Here is a 19,420-nt window from a genome sequence, read left to right as displayed (position 1 = left end):
ATTTTCCTTTCACAATCACGACATGGTTGTTTTACATCATCACGTTTGGGGATGGTTTGTCAAACAGCAGTAGTAATTGGAATTTGGAGGTGAGGGAATTGAGTGGGGAAAGAGTGGCATGAGGAGACCAAAGAAGAGGCTTAAGGTGGGTTGGGTAGTGGGGACGGTCATTGAAACGAATGACACTACGGCTTGCACCAGGTTGAAACAGTACCTGGGAAGGAGAGCGGTGAGACAGACCCAAGAGAACTTCCTGGATGCCATCCCCCAGAGTCCTATCCAGGGAGGGTGGGTGAGGAGGAAGACCAAGGATCGTCACGTCCCATCGAAGCTGGAGCGGATCCGGGCACCCGGAGCCCCCATTCCATCCCCTCCCGGCCCCAGGCAACTACATCTCCCAGCATCGCCCGCTCAGGCCGCGGGAAAGGGAAAGAAAAAAAAAAAAAGTTTGGGCCAAGCATTCCCGGAATGTGCTTCCTGCTGGCTCGGGGTGGGGGGCGGGCGGGGAGGCCCGGGCGGGGCGGGGAGGGCGCGGGGCGGCGCGGCCGGAGCCCGGGGCGCGCACTCGGCTCGGCCCGGCCCGGGCCGCAGCATGGCCGAGCCGCTACTCAGGAAAACCTTCTCCCGCCTGCGGGGCCGGGAGAAACTTCCCCGGAAAAAGTCGGACGCCAAGGAGCGCGGTGAGCAGAGATCCGTGGGGGAAGAGAGGGCGCCGAGCCCCGCCCGGCCTAGGAGCGGGGTCCCAGGGCCCCGAGGACAGACGGTGGGGGGGATTAGGGGGAGCCCCCCGCACCCCGCTGCAGACTGCGGTGCCTCCAGCCAGGGGAGGGTAGGGGTCCTGGAAGGAAGGGACTGGGAGGGAGGGGGGCACGGACCGTTATGTGCAGCTGGCCGAGGATGCCAGCGCTGCGGGCTCCTTGGGAGGCCCGGGAGGGGGCCTCGCCCACGACAGGAAATGGGGCTGCGACTGAGAGCCTGGAGGGTGGAGGGGAGGAGGGGCTGGGAGGCCGGGACACTGGGGCCCAGTCAGGCTGGGCAAGGGGCATCGGAAGCCCTGGAGGCGCAGGATGGGAGATGAGGGGTGCACTCCTGCAAAGGAGAGAGGGGCGGCCCGTCAATCAGAGTAGCTGCCGCCCTCTACCTCCCACCTACTAACCGGTGACTGCAACTGCGCCTGCCTTAGCCCCAGGAAACTGTGCCCTTTATACAGATGGGGAAACTGAGGCACGGAGCAATGGGGTAATGTGCCCAGGGCCGGTGACTTAAACAGCTCTTTGGGCTTTGCTACCAATAGAGACCCTAGAGGGTAGACATGGGAGGTGACCAGAAGAGGAGTTCAGCAGGGTAGCAAGTAAAGACCTTAGAGAAATAGCTGCGTGGGATAGGGGGACCCAGGAAGGAAGGAGTTAAAGGAGGAAGGCCAGACCATTCCATGGACGTGCCCCTTCCCCCCAGGCCTTCCCAAAGATTCCCAAGGTTCCCAGGGCAGGGAGAAGGGACAGGGATGCCCAAACACAAACACACACAGGAAACAGCCCAGGACATGAGAGAGGAGAGGAGGGAGGGAAGGGGAAGTCCCAAGGCATTAAGCCTGGGGGGCCTGGCCTGGGCTGAAGGACAAGGGCCCATCCCAGGATGGCGACAGAGTTTGGAAGACAGGAGGGAGGGTAAAAAGGGCAGGAGACTGGGAGTGACTGTGCTGCAGGGAATAGAGAACCCAGCTCCTCACTCCTGAGCACGTAGTGCCTGCTGTGGGCTGTGTACTTTTCCAGAAGGCTCCTGGAAGCCTCCCTGGACATGGAAATCACATCCCCCCATTTCACAGGAGAATACTGAGCCTCAGAGAGGGAAGCGACTTGCCCAAGGCCACACAAGTGCAAAGCTCCATGCCACAGTTATTGAGAGGGGAGAGGAAGTGGAGACTGGAACGCAGTACCTACGGGCCCCAGGAAGCCTGACTTAGAACCCTGAGGCTGCAGGGACGGAGTCCCCTTTTGGGATGTCAGGGATTGAGCAGGGGGCGCTCTAAGCTGATAACCGAGATCACTAGCCTGTGGCTGCCTATTCCAACCAAAAGAGCAGGATCCAAGGAACAGTGACTTATCAGGGGCGGGCCAGGGCTGTACACAGCATCCCACCCACTGATCAATTGCACAGGGCTGCTCTGCAGGAAGTGAGGGGCTGGGTCTCACTCTCCTTGCTCTCCACCAGGCCGCCCAGCCCAGCGCCCAGAGCCCAGCCCTCCAGAGCCAGAGCCCCAGGCTCCCGAAGGGTCCCAGGCTGGAGCAGAGGGGCCCCCTAGCCCTGAGGCATCAAGGAGCCCTGCACGGGGGGCCTACCTGCAAAGCCTGGAGCCCAGCAGCCGCCGATGGGTGCTGGGTGGGGCCAAGCCAGCTGAGGACACCTCTTTAGGGCCTGGGGTACCTGGCAGTGGAGAACCCGCGGGTGAGATCTGGTACAACCCCATCCCTGAGGAAGACCCCAGACCTCCAGCACCTGAGCCCCCAGGGCCACAGCCAGGCTCAGCTGAGCCAGAGGGCCTGGCCCCCCAAGGTAAGAACAAGCTTCACATCTCCTTCCCCCAGGTGAGCACCAGCCTCACACCCCCTCCCCCTCAGGGGAGCACAAGCATCACATTCCTTCCCTTCAGGGGAGCACCAGCTTCACACCTCTTCCCTTCAGGGGAGCACCAGCTTCACATCCCTTCCCTTCAGGGGAGCACCAGCCTCACACCCCTTCCCTTCAGGGGAGCACCAGCCTCACACCCCCTCCCCCTCAGGGGAGCACAAGCATCACATTCCTTCCCTTCAGGGGAGCACCAGCTTCACACCCCTTCCCTTCAGGGAAACACCAGCCTCACAGCCCCTCCCCAGGGAAGCACCAGCCTCACCCTCCTCCCCTAAGCCCAGGTTCCTGGACCCTGAGGTCTGCTCTCCACACAGGTGCAGCCCCTGCCAGCCCCCCGGCCAAAGCCTCCCGCACCAAGTCCCCGGGCCCCGCCAGGCGCCTCTCCATAAAGATGAAGAAGCTGCCGGAACTGCGGCGCCGCCTGAGCCTGCGAGGCCCCCGGGCTGGCAGGGAGCGCGAGAGGGCTGCCCCTGCGGGCTCCGTCATCAGCCGCTACCACCTGGACAGCAGCGTGGGGGGCCCCGGGCGGGCAGCAGGGCCCGGGGGCACCCGGAGCCCGAGGGCCGGTTACCTCAGCGACGGAGACTCACCGGAGCGCCCAGCTGGGCCCCCGTCGCCCACCTCCTTCCGGCCCTACGAGGTGGGTCCCACAGCCCGGGCACCCCCGGCTGCACTCTGGGGCCGCCTCAGCCTGCACCTGTACGGTCTCGGAGGGCTGCGGCCAGCGCCAGGGGCCACCCCCAGAGACCTCTGCTGCCTACTACAAGTGGATGGGGAGGCCCGGGCCCGAACAGGGCCGCTGCGAGGGGGGCCGGACTTCCTGCGGCTGGACCACACTTTCCACCTGGAGTTGGAGGCCGCCAGGCTCCTGCGCGCCCTGGTGCTTGCATGGGACCCTGGCGTGAGAAGGCACCGGCCCTGTGCCCAGGGCACCGTGCTGCTGCCCACGGTCTTCCGAGGTAGGACACGTGGCTGCAGGGGAGGAGGGGCAGGGACCCCCAAACCCCACCGCCACCCCCGCAGAGTGCCTAGGGGGCTGGGCTCCGGGCAGAAGGTGTGACCTGGAGTAGGGAGGCCGGGGGGGTACATGAAGCTTCAGAGTACCCGGCTCAGGCCCTTGTGTCCTCAGGGTGCCAGGCCCAACAGCTGGCCGTGCGCCTGGAGCCCCAGGGGCTGCTCTATGCCAAGCTGACCCTGTCGGAGCAGCAGGAAGCCCCTGCCACAGCTGAGCCCCGCGTCTTCGGGCTGCCACTGCCACTGCTGGTGGAGCGGGAGCGGCCCCCGGGCCAGGTGCCCCTCATCATCCAGAAGTGCGTTGGGCAGATCGAGCACCGAGGGCTGCGGGTAAGCACCCACCCCACTCCACCCCTCTGGCCCCCAGACCTCAGACCCACTCTTCAGGACACCCTATGTACAGATGCCAGACCCCTACCCCAGGCCTGAGCCACTCCTAGCTCCAATCCCAGCCTAGACAAGGGCAGAAGGCCCCCCCTTGACTGTGGCACCCTGGGCAGAACCCATGGGTCATCCATCGATTTAATAACAGGATCCAAGCCCTCCTGGGGCTCAGAGTCTGATGGGGGAAAAGATACGACTCTAGTCATTCATAAATGTAAAACTAACTGGGACTAGAGTGGGGCGGGGGTGTACCTAGGGTCTGGGAGAGCTTAAAACAAAACCTGGGGTAGTCATGGAAAGCTTCCTGGAAGAAGCATCAGAGTTTCCTAAGTCAAAGGAGGTGGGAGCCAAGACAAGTAGTCCAAGCAGAGGGTTTACAAGGCCAGGTTGTCAAGGTAGTTCCAACCTCCCAGCCCCCAGTGTCCATTGCTACCGTGGCCCAGAATTCCAGTGCTCACCCCACTGGGCCGATTAGTCTGTGGCCCCAGCAGGAAGATATTCACTCTCTCTTCCCGCCTCCAGGTAGTGGGACTGTACCGTCTATGTGGTTCAGCGGCAGTGAAGAAAGAGCTTCGGGATGCCTTTGAGCGGGACAGTGCAGCGGTCTGCCTATCTGAGGACCTGTACCCCGATATCAATGTCATCACTGGTCAGCATGGCCCCCTCTCCTCTGCCTGCTCACCCCCATTCAAGGCCTCACTTCAAGGCCTTGGGGCTCCTCTGGGACCTCACTCCTCCTATCTGACCTTGCTTTCACCCACCTCCTCTTCCCCCTTGTCTGTGCCCCTCCTTGGCCTTAGAAGCCAGTGGTGCCCTGACCAGAGGGGGCCCTGTGTTCACAGGCATCCTCAAGGATTATCTTCGAGAGTTGCCCACTCCGCTCATCACCCAGCCCCTGTATCAGGTGGTACTGGAGGCCATGGCTCGGGACCCCCCAAACAGAGCTCCCCCCACCACTGAGGGCACCCGAGGGCTTCTCAGCTGCCTGCCGGATGTGGAAAGAGTGAGTTGGGCCTGGTGGGAGTGATGGGACTTGAGAGTGGGCTAATTCCAATAGAATGTTTCACCCATGGCTGGGCCTGCGATGGGCATGAGCTGGCAGCAGCATCATATCCCCAAGAAATAGGTGCTATTAGCATCCCACTTCAAAGATTTGGAAACTGAGGCCCAAAGCAGTTGAGTGAGTTACCCAAGGTCACACAGCCAGGATGTGTCAAAAATGCATGCTGAATACTGGTCTTTCAACCTACAAGGGAGGTTCCTGGCTGAGGGAACCTAGACAAGTTCCATCCCTCTCTGTGCTTCAATACCTTCATCTGTAAAATGGGATTCATGGCAGCTTTGCCTTTCCAATGCTTAGTTGCCTTTGGCTTCAGTCTTCCCTCCAGCAAAATAGGCTCATAATACTAATACCTAATGATTAATAGTCTTAACCCGACCACATCCCAGCTATGAGACTGTGAACCTGCTTCCTTACTCTAGCCACCTTAGTCTCTTGCAGGTAGGTGCCCCAGGGGCCTGACTTTGTCTGACTTACATCCTCTCAACCCTCTCCCAGGCCACCCTGACGCTTCTCCTGGACCACCTGCGCCTTGTCTCCTCCTTCCATGCCTACAATCGCATGACCCCACAGAACTTGGCCGTGTGCTTCGGGCCTGTGCTGCTGCCGGCACGCCAGGCACCCACAAGGCCTCGTGCCCGCAGCTCCGGCCCAGGCCTCGCCAGTGCAGTGGACTTCAAGCGCCACATCGAGGTGCTGCACTACCTGCTGCAGTCTTGGCCAGGTGAGCTCATGCCCAGGACCTGCACCACCAGTCTGAGCCAGGCTGCTGCAGTGATGCCACCTTAAGGGACCAATCAGTGTCTTGGGCTTGAAGCAGGCTACGTCCCCTCATGGAGTAAACTGGTACCTGGTTGCCTCAGCAACCAGTTCAGATCCAACCAATCTATCTGTTTTGTCTTTTTTATTATTATTATTTATTATTTTGTAAAGACAGGGTTTCTCTATACTGCCCAAGCTGGTCTCAAACTCATGATCTCAAGCCATCCTCCTGCCGCAGCCTCCCAAAGTACTGGGATTATAAACTGAATCACTTTGCCCCACAGAGCAGATTCATCTTTACTTTTTTTTTTTTTTTTTTTTTTTTTTTTGAGATCTCTCTCTGTCACCCAGGCTGCAGTGCAGTGGTGTGATCTCGGCTCACTGCAAGCTCTGCCTCCAGGGCTCATGCCATTCATTCTCCTGCCTCAGCCCCCCGAGTAGCTGGGACTACGGGCACCCGCCACCACGCCCAGCTAATTTTTTTTTTTTTTTTTTTTTTTTTTTTAGTAGAGACAGGGTTTCACTGTGGTAGCCAGGATGGTCTTGATCTCCTGACCTCGTGATCCACCCACCTCGGCCTCCGAGAGCGCTGGGACTACAGGCGTGAGCCACCGCGCCCGGCCAGTCCTGGCTAATTTTTATATTTTAAGTAGAGAGGGGGTTTCACTGTGTTAGCCAGGCTGGTCTTGAACTCCTGACCTCAAGTGATCCACCCACTTCAGTCCTCCCAAAGTGCTGGAATTACAGGCACGCACTACCAGTCCTAGCTAATTTTTGTATTTTTAGTAGAGACGGGGTTTCACGGTGTTGGCCAGGCTGGTCTTGAACTCCTGACCTCAAGTGATCCGCCTGCCTCAGGCCTCCCAAAGTGCTGGGATTACAGGCATGATCCAGGGCACCTGCTGCTATCCATCTTTGATGCAGTCAGAGGCCCTGCCTCTTGACATGCCAATCAGAGGTCTAGTCGCCTAAGCAACCAGTTCTAGCTCCGCCGGTGAAACCCTGAAACGGTCGAAGGCCTCTTCCCACAGGCCAATCAGGAGCCTAGTTCCCTAAACAGCCAATCAGAAGTCGGCTGTCTCCTCTGTGTATGACCCGCCCTGTCTCCCTTCAGATCCCCGCCTGCCCGGAGAAGCTCCAGATGTCGCGCCGTACTTACGACCCAAACGACAACCACCTCTGCACTTACCGCTGGCAGACCCCGAAGTGGTGACTCGGCCCCGCGGCCGAGGAGGCCCTGAGAGCCCCCCGAGCAACCGCTACGCCGGCGACTGGAGCGTTTGCGGGCGGGACTTCCTGTCTTGTGGGCGGGACTTCCTGTCCGGGCCAGACTACGACCACGTGACGGGCAGTGACAGCGAGGACGAGGACGAGGACGTCGGTGAGCCGAGGGTCACCGCTGACTTCGAAGATGACTTCGATGCACCCTTCAACCCGCACCTGAATCTCAAAGACTTCGACGCCCTCATCCTGGATCTGGAGAGAGAGCTCTCCAAGCAAATCAACGTGTGCCTCTGAGCCAGAGGACAGGGCGGGACCCCGGTTACAAAACTGGGCGCCCGGTGGCGAAGGCGGTGCCCTGGTGACCAAGGAGAGTCAGACCTGTTGCTCAGGCCGAGCTCCTGGTTGTTAGGGAGTTACCATGGGACCAGTCGCATGTATGGCTGAGACTCATTCCCCGTTTCCAGGGCCCAGTATTTGGACACTAGTTGCGAAGTCTGGGTACTGGGGATTTTAGGGACCAGAGGTTGTGACCATCTTTCCTGAGCACCAAGGGTTTCCCCTTTTGTTGCCAAAAAGGCAGTTCTCGCGCTTGCTAGGCTGGCCTCTCTTGCCTCCCCTTGGCCGGGTCAACACCAGTTACGGTGTGCATCACCCTGGAGCGGTGAGTCACCTCTAGTCGGCCCTCTTGCTGCTGCCAACCAAATCAGTATTAGCTTTGAGCACTGCACTCTTGTTTCTCCCTCCCTTGGACGACACAAGGACTAGCATGAGGCACTGTTTGTGGGAGGCAGCCCCTATCCTGGGTTCCAGCATGGATACAGGGGCAGCCTGGGGCTTATGGAGAAACAGCTGGTTTCCCCCACCCTTTTCCCGGGAAGACCCCACGATTGGCCTCTAGTCAGCAAATGGAGATAACAGAGTCTGGCCTTTCCAATCCCCATCCCCTCATCCCCACCCCTGAAAAAAAAATTGAGCACTTAAACCCCTCTCTTTTGGAGGGGGCCCCCCAAAGCGTCAGGCTGGGGGCAGTCTGGTACGGAACATATTTATTGCCTCCATGCATGTGTGTGTGTGTCTGTGAGGACTGGTGTGCGTGGACACGTCTGGAGCAGGCGTGTGGGGCTCTTTCAGGGACCACAGAGGAGGGTGCAGTTGGCAGTGCCCAGCCACCCTGAAATCCCCAGTAATGGTGCCTCAGTGGGCCCCAGAGTTCCAGTGGGAGAGTACGGTTCCCTCCTGTCTCCCTCTTCTTTTCCGCACCTCCATCTTTGTGGATAATAAATCAATATGCACAGGTTCTGAGACTGAGTATGTGGGCCCACGTGGGCCAGAGGTGGTTTATTCAGTCTCCGTAAGAGAGGGGACAAAGGGCATAGTTGGGTCCGTGGAGAGGAGGGTCGAAGAGCTCACAAGGGAGCCTCTCTGAGCTTTGACCCCTCCATCCCCTCCTCAGGGAGGTTGTGGAGTCATCGGGCCTCATGGGATAGGCCCAGGGCAAGCAATGATGAGACTCCAAACCAGCTGGACACAGTCCAGCCGCAGGAAGGCAGCCAAGCATCCTGACCTACAAGGCCCTATACAGCAATGGAGCCATCGCGGAAGTCCGTCCTCCCAATGAGGATGTTCACCACGACCGGGTGGCCGTCTCGGCACTGCTGCTGGGCATCGTGCAGCACCTTGACCACCTGATCCTCGTTCTCCCGTGAGAGCAGCAAGCCCCGGGCCCCCAGACCCATGGCTGCCTTGTGATATTCTGAAAGAGGAGATTAAGTCAGATGGTGGCAAGGATTCAGCCCACCGCACGTGCAGCCAGCCGGGACTGAAACAGCCTCCTGTCCTCCCAACCTTGCTGAGGCCCCCTCACCAGTGTAGGCCAGGCCACAGGCCACGTTGCTGCCCAGAGACGGCACCTGCTCCCGAGAAATCTGCGTCCAGCCAGCATCATTCCCTACCAAGGCCATTACTGGGATCTACAGAAAGAAGATGAAGGCAGGCTGTAGCCTTCAGCCCCATGACTTGGCCAGCCAGAGGACAGAGACAGGGACAGGGCCTCTGCCAGACAGGAGGCTCCCTCCCCACCTCAGCCCACCCCTGGTGACATCTCCCAGAACCCCAGGCCCTAAGCTTCCCTCAGGCCAGCCCAGTCACCTTGTGTCTGACGAATGTATCAAATTCGATGAGGCTATAGCCAAAAGCTCCATCCCCAAACAGGCACCAGACCTGGTGGGGAGGGGACCCAGGATGGTTAGGGTGGATCAGGGCCCAGAGAGCAGCAAGTCTCCCAACTCCAGTGCCCAACTCCAGTGCCTCACCTCGGCATCCGGCCGGCACAGCTTGGCCCCAAGTGCAAATCCTGCGCCAACTCCCAGAGTCCCAAAGGCCCCTAAGAGGACCAAGAGCAGGTGGGTGTGAAGGCGTCCAGATGAATGGTGCCCACTGCCCCTGGCGGGAGCCTTTCCTTACCAGGATCCAGCCAGCGCAGGGGGCCACGGGGCTGTACCAGATGGGCGGCAGTGCCCACAAAGTCCCCGCCATCCACCACCAGAATTGAGTTGTCAGGTAGCGTTTCCTCCACCAGCTGCAGCACCCGCACTGGGTTCAGGTGCTGGGCCACAGGCATCGCTGCCTTCTCCCTGCAACAGGACAGCGAAGGTCACCAGCGCTGGCAGCAGTGTCTGCCGGGAACCCCCTGCCCACATCCACTCCACCCAGGCCCCACCGAAAGGTCTGCTCCTTCTGCCGGTCAGCTTCCCGCAGCTCCTCCACCCAGTCTGGGGCCCATGTCTGGCCCTGAAGGCCCTCCACCAGCTTCAGCACGAAGGAACCCACATCTCCTGGGGAAGGAAGAGGACACAGCTGTGCAGAGCTGGCTTCCTCCTGTTCTTCCAGCACCAGAGGCCTCAAAACAGCAGGAAGCCAGCAGCAGCATCCGAGCGGGCAGACGGGAAGCAGGCCAGGGGTGCTCCTAGGAAAAAAACAGGTGAAACACCCCAGAACCAGGGGAGGGCAGCCCAGGTGAAAAGGGAGGTCAAGACCCAAGAAACAAGAGTTAAGGAGCACAAGGCAGGTGACAAACCCAAGCTGGCCTCGTCCCCTCCCTCTACCTCCTTCTGCCTGGGAAACAATGAAAAGAGCTACATCCACCAAGCACATCTTTCAATTCCAGGCACGTGGAAGCGCACGGCAAACGTTACTGAAGTGAACTAACAAACAGCCCGTGATGTATTTTTCACCACCCCATTTTTCAAATGATCAAATGGAGGCTCCGAGAAGGTGAGGCTCTCCCGCTGTTCATCTCCAGTTCAGGCCTCCTCATTTCTGTCCTGGCCATTTTTAGCAGCCCCGCTGGCCTCCATCCGGCCCCCTTCCAGCGTGCCGTCCACGGCTGCTGAGGGGACCTTCCCAACACGGATGCAACGGTGCCACTTCTCTGCTTAACACAAGAGCGTCCTGTCGCCTAGGCTGCAGAGGAGTCAACATCCTCAGAACAATGAACAAGTTCAAGTCCAAGGGGACTCAAATAAGGGGAGGGCATAGATACAGCAGGAAGACAGAGAGGCTAAGGGGCCAAAGAGTGTGCAGTGGGCACACTGAGGGCAGTGGGCAGTGTGGGAGGGAACGTAATCACATGCATGTTTTCAAGCTTCCCTGTGTCCACCCCACCATCTGTTCCTACAGAAGCATCGATTAGGCCGGGCGCAGTAGCTCTGGTCTGTAATCTCAGCACTTTGAGAGGCCGAGGCAGGAGGATCACTTGAGGCCAGGAGTTCGACACCAGCCTGGGCAACATAGTGAGATGCTGATTCCACAAAAAAAAAAAAAAAAATTAAAAATTAGCCTGGCATGGTGGTGCACGCTTGTAGTCCCAGCTACTCAGGAGGCTGAGGTGGGAGGATTGCTTTGAGCCTGTTGAGTTTGAGGCTGCAGTGAGCTGTGATCGCACTACTGCATTCTAGCCTGGGTGACAGAGCAAGACCTCCTCTCTAAAAAATAAAAATTAAAAAAAATTAAAAAAAGAAGCATTCATCAGTTTGAGGGCCAACTATTTGTCTCTGGTTGACAGGCTGCGCCCTAGGGCAAGGTCTGGGCCTCGATCACCATACCAGGTTCAAGCCAGCTGCAGCAGAAACCAGGAGGAGAGGGACCGGAAGGAGCGCATATGTGTACAGGGGGATTAGGGGGCTCACCCTGCACAGCCTCCTGGGGCTTCCAGAAGACATCTGAGTTGAGCAACATATCTTCCCGGTTACGATTGACAATGATGATCTTGCTGCTGTGGCTGAGGACACGGCCATACGATAGGCGAAAGTCGCACACGGTTCCTGGGGTGGAGGACAGGAATACAGTGGGTAGAGGCCCCCTGTCCTCTACCTTACTTGATCCATTGTGGTGGACTGGATGCAAAAGACTCCCTGTTCCTCACCGAGTCTCCTTGCACCTGTGCCACCTGCAGTGACCTTGAAGCTCCCCACACCCCATGAATCTGGGCTGGCCTCATGACATGCTTTGGCCAACAGGATAGGGCAGAGGCGGGTTGTATTTTCCCAGAATGGCCACAATATCTCCCACCCTACATCCACTTGTACAAGGTCACCTTGACATGCCTCCCATGGAGAGAGGTGCAGCCTGGGTCCCCTTTCCTTGAATCAGGTGGCAGAAGTGACATAGCATGACACCCGAGGCTGGGTCAGAAGAGATGCAGTTTCTTGTTCACTCTTAGAGGCCTGGGTGGGGCCAAGGAGTGTGCTCTGTCTGCGAAGTCTGATTACCCCGAGGCCATCATGCTGGGAGGAAACCCGAACCACAAGGAGAGGCCTGTGTAGTTGCCCTAGTCCACAGCCCCAGCAACAGTTGGCATCAATTGCAAGACCTCTGAGTGAAGACACCTCCAGATGACTCAGGACCCCCTCCCCCATTCCTGCAGACTCTACTTCAAGAAGCCACACAGCCTCCACTCTCTCTCTCAAACAACCACACTCCCCCAGCCCCACAGTTTTCTCATCCTTCACCAAGTCGGCTGGCCCAGGCTAGCCTACTGGAGGATGAGAAACAAGGGGGCCATGGAGACAGGGATGAAGAACCCTATGACCCCAGCTGAAGCCATCCCAGACCATCTGCAGGGCCAGCCAATCCCCATACAGGTGAGCGAGCCCAGCCTGAATCAGCACAGCTGCCTTCCTGCCTAACCCAAGAGCAGACTCACAAATGAGCCCAGTCAAAACCACAGCTACCACCTACCTTATAGGTGGGTCTTGAGAAATCAGAAATGCATTTTTAGCCATTGAGTTTGGGGATGGTTGTTACAGGGCAGTAGCTAACTGATACACCTATTATGTGTCTGGTAGGGTTCAAAGCGCTCTATGTGAAAATGTGTATCAAGTACAGTAGGTGCCCACTAGATGTTCATCCTCCTTTGTGTGAAGCTGGGTAACAGGGTGAGGGGGTTCCTGGGGGAAGGAGGGAAAGGAAGAGGCTCAGGCCCACCTGCTAGGACAATGACATCTGCCTTCTTCAGGGCCGCACTGCGGTTCTCCCGGATGTGGAGGGAGTGGTTGCGGCCTAACAGCCCCCGTGCCATCCCCCCAAGGAAGCAGGGAACACCCAAGGTCTCCACGGCAGCCCTAGGAGTCCAGACAGAGCAGAGGTCAGTGTGGCCGGGGCCTCCCGCCTCCCTAAGAGCACCCAAGGACCAGGAACTGGGAACGTGAAAACAAGGGCAGGGCTGGGGCTTCTCACCGAAGCTTGTCGGCAGACTTCGGGGTGAGCAGGGCCTGACTCCCTAGCACCATTAGGGGCCTCTTGGCCCGGCTCAGGATCTCCACACAGCGTTGAACCTGGGGCGAGAGGTGGGGCTCAAATAATTGTCTTTTTATGTTTTTGGTTTTTTTTTTTGAGACACAGTTTCACTCTGTTGCCCAGGATGGAGTGCAGTGGCGTGATCTCAGCTCATTGCAGCCTCCACCTCCCAGGTTCAAATGATTCTCCCGCCTCAGCCTCCAGAGTAGCTGGGATTACAGGCGCATGCCACCATACCTGACTAACTTTTGTATTTTCAGTAGAGACAGGGTTTCACCACGTTGGCCAGGCTAGTTTGAACTCCTGGCCTCAAGTGATTTGCCCACCTTGGCCTCCCTAAGTGCTGGGATTACCACCGTGAGCCACTGCGTCCGACCAAAGGGCCACCCTTGAGTCGCCATGAGCACCCAAGATCAAGGCCCCAATACTGACTCAGGGAGAGGGTCAGGGGGCCCTGCTGCATAGGGTCCTCAGACAAAAAAAGAGAGGTAATTCACCTGCTGCGGGGAAGCCTGGGGGATGTCCAGGGGCAGCGGTCCCTCGGGCTGAGGCTCCCATGCCCCAGCAAAGAGGTTGGCCAGGTAATTCTCTAAATACCTGCAAGAGGGAGGGGAAAGAACCAAGTTTCCAGAATGAACTACAAGGATTCCAGGATCTGAGGGAGGAGAGGGGCCAGGAGAAAAGCCAGGAGCAAAGTGACATGGGGACAGGGATGGGGAGTAAGAAACCTCAGGGGCAGATGAACCCTGGTGGCCAGGTCTCCAGCAGCCTGTTTCCCGTCAGTAGCCTCTGGGGTCCACCCTAACTCCACGTAGACCCTCAGAAGCAAGGAAAGCAGGCTCAGCATGCCAGGATTAAGCCTGTGGGTCCAAGAGATGTGCGCTCAAGTCCTGGCTCTGTCACTTCCTAGCTGTGCGACTTAGGGCAAGTGACTTCACCCTTCTGAGCTTCTTGCCTCTGTCAATGTAAATATGAACCTCCCTCTCCAGGTTCAAGGATCTGTCCATTTAGGTCATGAGGCGCTTTGCGTAACACTCGATCCATGGGAGTTCTGAACACTATCCTCTCCTGCTTTAAACAGGACCTTCTGGTCTCCTTGCTCATTGGGCCCCAGGGCCCCAACTTTCCTGAAGGACCTGTGCAGGGCCCTGGAGACACAAAGATAGATCCTGCCCAGCCCTGCCCTCAGGGGACGCTCTGTCCAGCCAAAGAGAGACGCATGGGCATTGGCAGGAAACAGTCGGAGCTCAGAGCCAGAAGCCTCTGCTTTCACTGTCAAGGACAGGCTGAGACAGCACAGAAGCAGCCAAGGATGGAACCGTGGGAAACCCCGCAAGTAAAGAAAAGGCAAGGGAGGCTAAGGCAGGAGGACTGCTCGAGGCCAGGAGTTCAAGGCTGTGGTGAGCTATGATCATACCACTGCACTCCAGCCTGGGTGATAGAGCGAGACCCTGTCTCAAAACAAAACAAAACAAAAAAGGCAAGATAAGAGATAGCCTTGTGAGAGGCAGCCGGAGAGAGGGGCAAGGAGGAGGAGAAGGGGAGGGACTGACTGGGAATTGAAACCTCATCTCTACTAAAAATACAAAAATTAGCTGGGCATGGTGGACTGCACCTGCAATCCCAGCTACTGGGGGGCTGAGGCAGGAAAATCTCTTGAACCCGGCAGGTGGAGGTTGCAGTGAGCTGAGATCGCACTACTGCGCTCCAACCTGGGGGACAAAGTGAGACTCCGTCTCAAAAAAATAAAGAATGAGGCCATAGAACAAAATCACTACTGCCTGAGCTGACCCTCAGGGGCTTCACACACATCCGGAGTACCTGACTACCTTGTCCACTGGTGATGCCCCGTGCCTGTCCTGGAACCTGGCACATGGCTGCTGCTCGCTAAATGTATAGAAAGGAAGGGCCGAGGACAGGCAAAGGGAAGGGACTGAGGGGAAGGGAGAGAAATAGGAAGAAGAGGAAGAGAAAGGAAAGGAGGAAAAAGAGAACAGGCCAGGCCCGGTGGCTTATGTCTGTAATCCCAACACTTTGGGAGGCCGAGGAGTGTGGGGAAAAGAAAGAGAGATCAGACTGTTACTGTGTCTATATGGAAAGAAGTAGACACAAGAGACTCCATTTTGTTCTGTATTTGAGATGCTGTTAATCTGTAACCCAACCCCCAACCCTGTCCTTGCAAGAGACATGTGCTGTGGTGACTCAAGGTTTAACGGATTTGGGGCTATGTAGGGTGTGCTTTGTTAAACTAGTGCCTGAAGGCAGCTTGCTGGTTAAAAGTCATCACCATTCTGTTAATCTCAAGTACCCAGGGACCCATACACTGCGGAAGGTCGTCGCAGGGACCTCTGCCTAGGAAAGCTAGGTATTGTCCAAGGTTTCTCCCCATGTGATAGTCTGAAATATGGCTTCGTGGGAAGGGAAAGACCTAATCGTCCCCCAGCCTGACACCCGTGAAGGGTCTGTGCTGAGGAGGACTAGTATAAGAGGAAAGAAGGCCTCTTGGCAGTTGATAGAGAAAAGCATCTGTCTCCTGCCCATCCCTGGGCAATGGAACATCTCAGTGTAAAACCCGATTGTATGTTCTATTTACTGAGAAAGGAGAAAACCGCCTTAGGGCTGAAGGTGTGACATGCTAGCGGCAATCCTGCTCTCTATGCACTAAAAAGGTTTATAGAGATATTTGCATATGCATATCAAGGCACAGCACTTTTCCTTAAACTTACTCATGTCACAGAGATCTTTATTCACATGTCTTTCTGCTGATCTTCTCCCTACTATGATCCTATTATCCTGCCACTTCCCCTTTTCCAAGATGGTAAAGATAACGATCAATAAATACTGAGGGAACTCAGAGACCGGTGCGGGTGTGGGTCCTCTGTATGCTGAGCGCCAGTCCCCTGGGCCCACTTTTTCTTTCTCTATACTTTGTCTCTGTGTCTCATTTCTTTTCTCAAGTCTCTCGTTCCATCTAATGAGAAACGCCCACAGGTCTGGAGGGGCAGGCCACCCCTTCAGAGGAGGGTGGATCATTTGAGGTTAAGAGTTCAAGACCAGCCTGGCCAACATGATGAAACCTCGTCTCTACAAAAAATATAAGTATTAGCCAGGCGTGGTGGCGGGCGCCCGTCGTCCCAGTTACTCGGGAGGCTGAGGCAGGAGAATGGCGTGAACCCAGGAGGTAGAGGTTGCAGTGAGCCAAGATCGCACCACTGCACTCCAGCCTGAGCAACAGAACGAAGACTCTGTCTCAAAGAAAAAAAAAAGGAAGGGACAAAGATGTGAGGGAAGGAAAGGAGGAGGAAAGGAGAGGGCTCGAGTCTGGGCTCTGCCACTTTTTTTTTTTTTTTTTTTTGAGACAGAGTCTCGCGCTGTCACCCAGGCTCCCAGGCTGGAGTGCCATGGCGTGATCTTGGCTCACAGCAAGCTTCACCTCCCGGGTTCACGCCATTCTCCTGCCTCAGCCTCCAGAGTAACTGGGACTACGGGCGCCTGCCACCATGCCCAGCTTTTTTTTTTTTTTTTTTTTTTTTTTTTTTTGTACTTTTAGTAGAGACGGGGTTTCACCGTATTAGCCAGGATGGTCTCGATCTCCTGACCTCGTGATCCACCCACCTCGGCCTCCCAAAGTGCTGGGATTACAGGTGTGAGCCACCGCTCCCGGCCTGGGCTCTGCTACTTCTTAGCTGTGTGACTTTGGGCAAGTGACTTCACCTTTCTGAGCTTCCTCCTCTGTAAATGTAAGAATGAACCTCCCTTCTGAGGTTCAAGGATCATCCTTAAGGAGGAGGAAAACGAAGAAGACGAGGGGAAAGGCGGGGAGGAAAGGGAGGAGAAGAGGAAGGAAGAGGGAGGAGGAAGAAGAGATGATGATGGAGGAGGAGGAGGAGGAGGAGGAGGAGGGCTGTCCTGAGCCTCTCCCCTCTGCTGCCTCCATGAGGGCCACCTTGCTTTTCCCACCCACCCAATTCATTCCTGCCCCAGGACCTTTGCACATGCTGTTCCTTCTACCTGGAATGCTCTCCCCACAGCTGTCTCCTCCCACTCCACAAGTGAATCAAAGGAGGATGGACACAGGCTGGAAGCTGCAGGAGAGGACGGGGGATAGAGGAGAGAATGGCAGTGGTGGGGCTATTCACCAGGAGACCACTCGGCCCACGAGGCCCTTGCGTGGCTTGGCTGGCACCATCTCCTTCTGGACCATGAAGTAGGGGTACAGCACGTCAATGGGCAGCTCCACAAACACTGGACCTGCAGGGGCAGGGAAGACGCTGAGTCCACAACATGTCCCCAGCCCCTCGGCCCCAGCACTGCTCAGCATCACCATCCTCCACCTACCTGGGGTGCCCGACTGGGCAGCAGCCATCGCAGCCCTCAGGGTGGGCACGATGTCCCTCACCCTCCGCACAGACGCACAGAACTTACAGAGTGGCCGGAAAAGGGACAGCTGATCAATGGCCTGGAGCGCACCCCGGTTCTGGCAAAGACAGAGGTGTGGTAGGGTTACCACATGAGCCCTTTAAGCCCCACCTAGGCCCCCACCAGCCCCCAAGGACTGGGTACCTGCAGCAGAGTACTGGCGGCCCCACCCAGAAGCAGGACCGGGGACTGAGCCATCTGAGCATTCTTCACCGCCGTCACTGTGTTAGTGAGGCCAGGGCCTGCTGTCACTGCCGCCACACCCACCGTTCCTGGAACACAGAGCCCATCACAGCCATGCCCACTCTCTTGGCCATTCTCCCACCTCTGAAAAGCCCCAACCCTCACAGACACTGTATCCCACAGTCCAACCAATCCCCAGCCCTCTCCGCAATGCTCTCACCGGACAGGCGGGCCATAGCATCAGCAGCAAAGACGGCCGTGACCTCATGGCGTGTGTCCACCACACGGATGCCCAGTTTCTCACAGGCCACCAGCAGTGGGGAAATGTGCCCACCGACCAGCGTGAAGATGAACCGCACGCCATGGGCCCTCAGCACAGCGGCCACGTTCTCTCCACCATGCCGGACGCTTGCCTTGTCCACCTGGGCCCAAGGACAGGTGGAGCAATAAAGTTAAAGATCAGGGCAGAGGGCAGCTGGGAAAGGGGGCAATCACCCTGCCCCAGGTAAGGGGGCAGGAGCAGGGTGAGAGGTCAAGAGAAGCTTGGTCTTGGTTAGGCATATATTATACTACACACCAGGCTCAAAGCAAGGCATAACATCTTATCAGATCCTCTTGTCACTACATCCCTCTTAAGCTGAGGATATCAAGACTTACCCAAGTAAGAATGAAAGTCCAATAGAACCCACGCTCTTAAGTGCCCCACTGTTACACTGCCTGTCTCCAGGATGGCAGGGCAATCAGGGAGAGAGGAGACGGTTATATAACCCAGGGAGTTTGCCAGGGAGCCATCTGCTGTGACTCCTGACTGTCCTCCAGTATCCCTGCAGGGCCTGGCAGCTGGGCTCCTGATTCCAGCCTCCCTGATACCCTCCTGATAGACGCTAAACAGGCCCAGGGCTTAGTTGACAGGCTGCCAGCCACCATGTGCCTGGCATAGGAGTGAGCTGCTGGCATAGACTGTGCCGAGGCCTCCCAACTCCAGCTGCCTCACAGCCCTACACATCCAAGGCTTGCTTTAAATCTCTGCAAGTCCTGAAGGTCAGTGGCATGACTCTTGGCTAGCAGAGGAAGGATCAGAGAAGGGTTTGGGGAGGGAGAGGTCAAGCTTGGTCCCTGCTAGGAGAGAAAGGGTTAAGAAGGAAGTCTGAGGAAGGGGTAAATTTCAAACAGGTGCAAGGAGTTCGGGGGAAGCCTGTGGGGTCAGCTCTTTCCAAACATGTCACCTAGGGCAAACCACCACACAATCTCTCTGAGCCTCAGCTTCCTCTTGCAGAAAATGAGGCAGAAAGAACAGCACCTACTTTCAAGGAAAAGGTTAACGGGTAGATAAGAAAGTCTACAGTACTGTCAGCAGAGGGCAACTGTTATGAAACTCACTGCCACCCCCTTGCTGGTGCCTGCCCTCTGCCGCATTTATCCCATCCAGTTTAGGGGTGCTGTCCATCTGTTCTGTGAAAAGAGTCACTGGGGAAGGAGGTAGGTGGGGTGCAAGTGCCCGGGCAGCGGCAGCTTCCATGTTGTCTCTCACTAGTGGCAAAGTCCAGGCCCCCATACGCAGCGTGGCAATGGAGACAGGGCCCTGGACACAGCCTCTTACCAGTCCCTCTGGACTAGTCGGGGCTCGCTTTCCCACCCTGCGCAATGAGTGAGCTGGAAGCAGCACCACGAGGTCCCTCCCTCTTTGACTGCCCCCAGCCCACCTCCCATTCTATGTCCCGCACCTTGTGCAGCAGCTGATAGAAGAGCCCCAGGCGGTGCGCGGCGCCTAGCAAGGCGGCCACCAGCGTCCCGCAGGCCAGGAGCAGGAAGGAGGGAAATAAGCTCCCGGCAGGGGCGGCGGCCGCGGGGGTCTCCATGAGGTGGCACCTAAGAGAGAAAGGGCACTTCCCAGATTTGGGCGCGACAGGGAACCTATCCGGAAGAAATCGCGCCCCCTCTCCCAGCCCG

The 19,420-nt window shown here is 57.3% G+C and overlaps 2 protein-coding genes across 6 annotated transcripts in view; one reads left to right on the top strand and one right to left on the bottom strand.

Moving 5' to 3' along the window:
• The first annotated feature begins 528 nt into the window (after positions 1 to 528).
• On the top strand, positions 529 to 8,369 carry SYDE1 (synapse defective Rho GTPase homolog 1). Of its 2 annotated transcripts, none has more exons than XM_050769525.1 (8): positions 529 to 680; positions 2,212 to 2,553; positions 2,943 to 3,587; positions 3,758 to 3,972; positions 4,549 to 4,675; positions 4,869 to 5,029; positions 5,585 to 5,810; positions 6,963 to 8,369. In XM_050769525.1, exons 1-8 carry the CDS (start codon positions 593 to 595, stop codon positions 7,364 to 7,366), a joined length of 2,208 nt encoding a protein of 735 aa, XP_050625482.1. In that variant the 5' UTR covers positions 529 to 592; the 3' UTR covers positions 7,367 to 8,369. The 2 variants fall into 2 exon arrangements, with proteins under 2 accessions (XP_050625482.1, XP_050625483.1); XM_050769526.1 differs by having other exon boundaries at positions 535 to 680; positions 2,413 to 2,553.
• Positions 8,370 to 8,385: 16 nt separating this feature from the next.
• Positions 8,386 to 19,420, bottom strand: part of ILVBL (ilvB acetolactate synthase like) — a 68,554-nt gene continuing 57,519 nt past the window's right edge. For 3 of the 4 annotated variants that reach the window (XM_050769573.1, XM_050769571.1, XM_050769572.1), the window contains 15 exons: positions 19,195 to 19,339; positions 17,691 to 17,892; positions 17,432 to 17,559; positions 17,207 to 17,345; positions 17,008 to 17,119; positions 13,366 to 13,465; positions 12,809 to 12,906; positions 12,557 to 12,693; positions 11,260 to 11,394; positions 9,792 to 9,906; positions 9,536 to 9,705; positions 9,385 to 9,455; positions 9,221 to 9,292; positions 8,937 to 9,042; positions 8,386 to 8,825 (listed from right to left, as the gene is read on the bottom strand). In XM_050769573.1, the coding sequence (XP_050625530.1) occupies positions 8,647 to 8,825; positions 8,937 to 9,042; positions 9,221 to 9,292; positions 9,385 to 9,455; positions 9,536 to 9,705; positions 9,792 to 9,906; positions 11,260 to 11,394; positions 12,557 to 12,693; positions 12,809 to 12,906; positions 13,366 to 13,465; positions 17,008 to 17,119; positions 17,207 to 17,345; positions 17,432 to 17,559; positions 17,691 to 17,892; positions 19,195 to 19,329 (1,899 nt within the window). In that variant the 5' untranslated portion in view covers positions 19,330 to 19,339 and the 3' untranslated portion in view covers positions 8,386 to 8,646. The remainder of the gene's footprint in view (positions 8,826 to 8,936; positions 9,043 to 9,220; positions 9,293 to 9,384; positions 9,456 to 9,535; positions 9,706 to 9,791; positions 9,907 to 11,259; positions 11,395 to 12,556; positions 12,694 to 12,808; positions 12,907 to 13,365; positions 13,466 to 17,007; positions 17,120 to 17,206; positions 17,346 to 17,431; positions 17,560 to 17,690; positions 17,893 to 19,194; positions 19,340 to 19,420) is intronic. The other variant, XM_050769574.1, reaches the window with a different exon arrangement.

This window comes from Macaca thibetana, chromosome 19 (assembly GCF_024542745.1).
Source record: "Macaca thibetana thibetana isolate TM-01 chromosome 19, ASM2454274v1, whole genome shotgun sequence".
Taxonomy (NCBI): domain Eukaryota; kingdom Metazoa; phylum Chordata; class Mammalia; order Primates; family Cercopithecidae; genus Macaca; species Macaca thibetana.
The sequence above is the reverse complement of the archived record's forward strand: the minus strand, read 5'-3'. Positions and strand labels throughout refer to the sequence as shown.

Bases quoted from the DNA above. Each gene is read 5' to 3' on its own strand.
- SYDE1 (XM_050769525.1), top strand. From the start codon at position 593: ATGGCCGAGCCGCTACTCAGGAAAACCTTCTCCCGCCTGCGGGGCCGG. The intron at 3,973-4,548 runs GTAAGCACCCAC...TCCCGCCTCCAG, and splicing joins TCGAGCACCGAGGGCTGCGG to GTAGTGGGACTGTACCGTCT. The intron at 5,030-5,584 runs GTGAGTTGGGCC...ACCCTCTCCCAG, and splicing joins GCCTGCCGGATGTGGAAAGA to GCCACCCTGACGCTTCTCCT.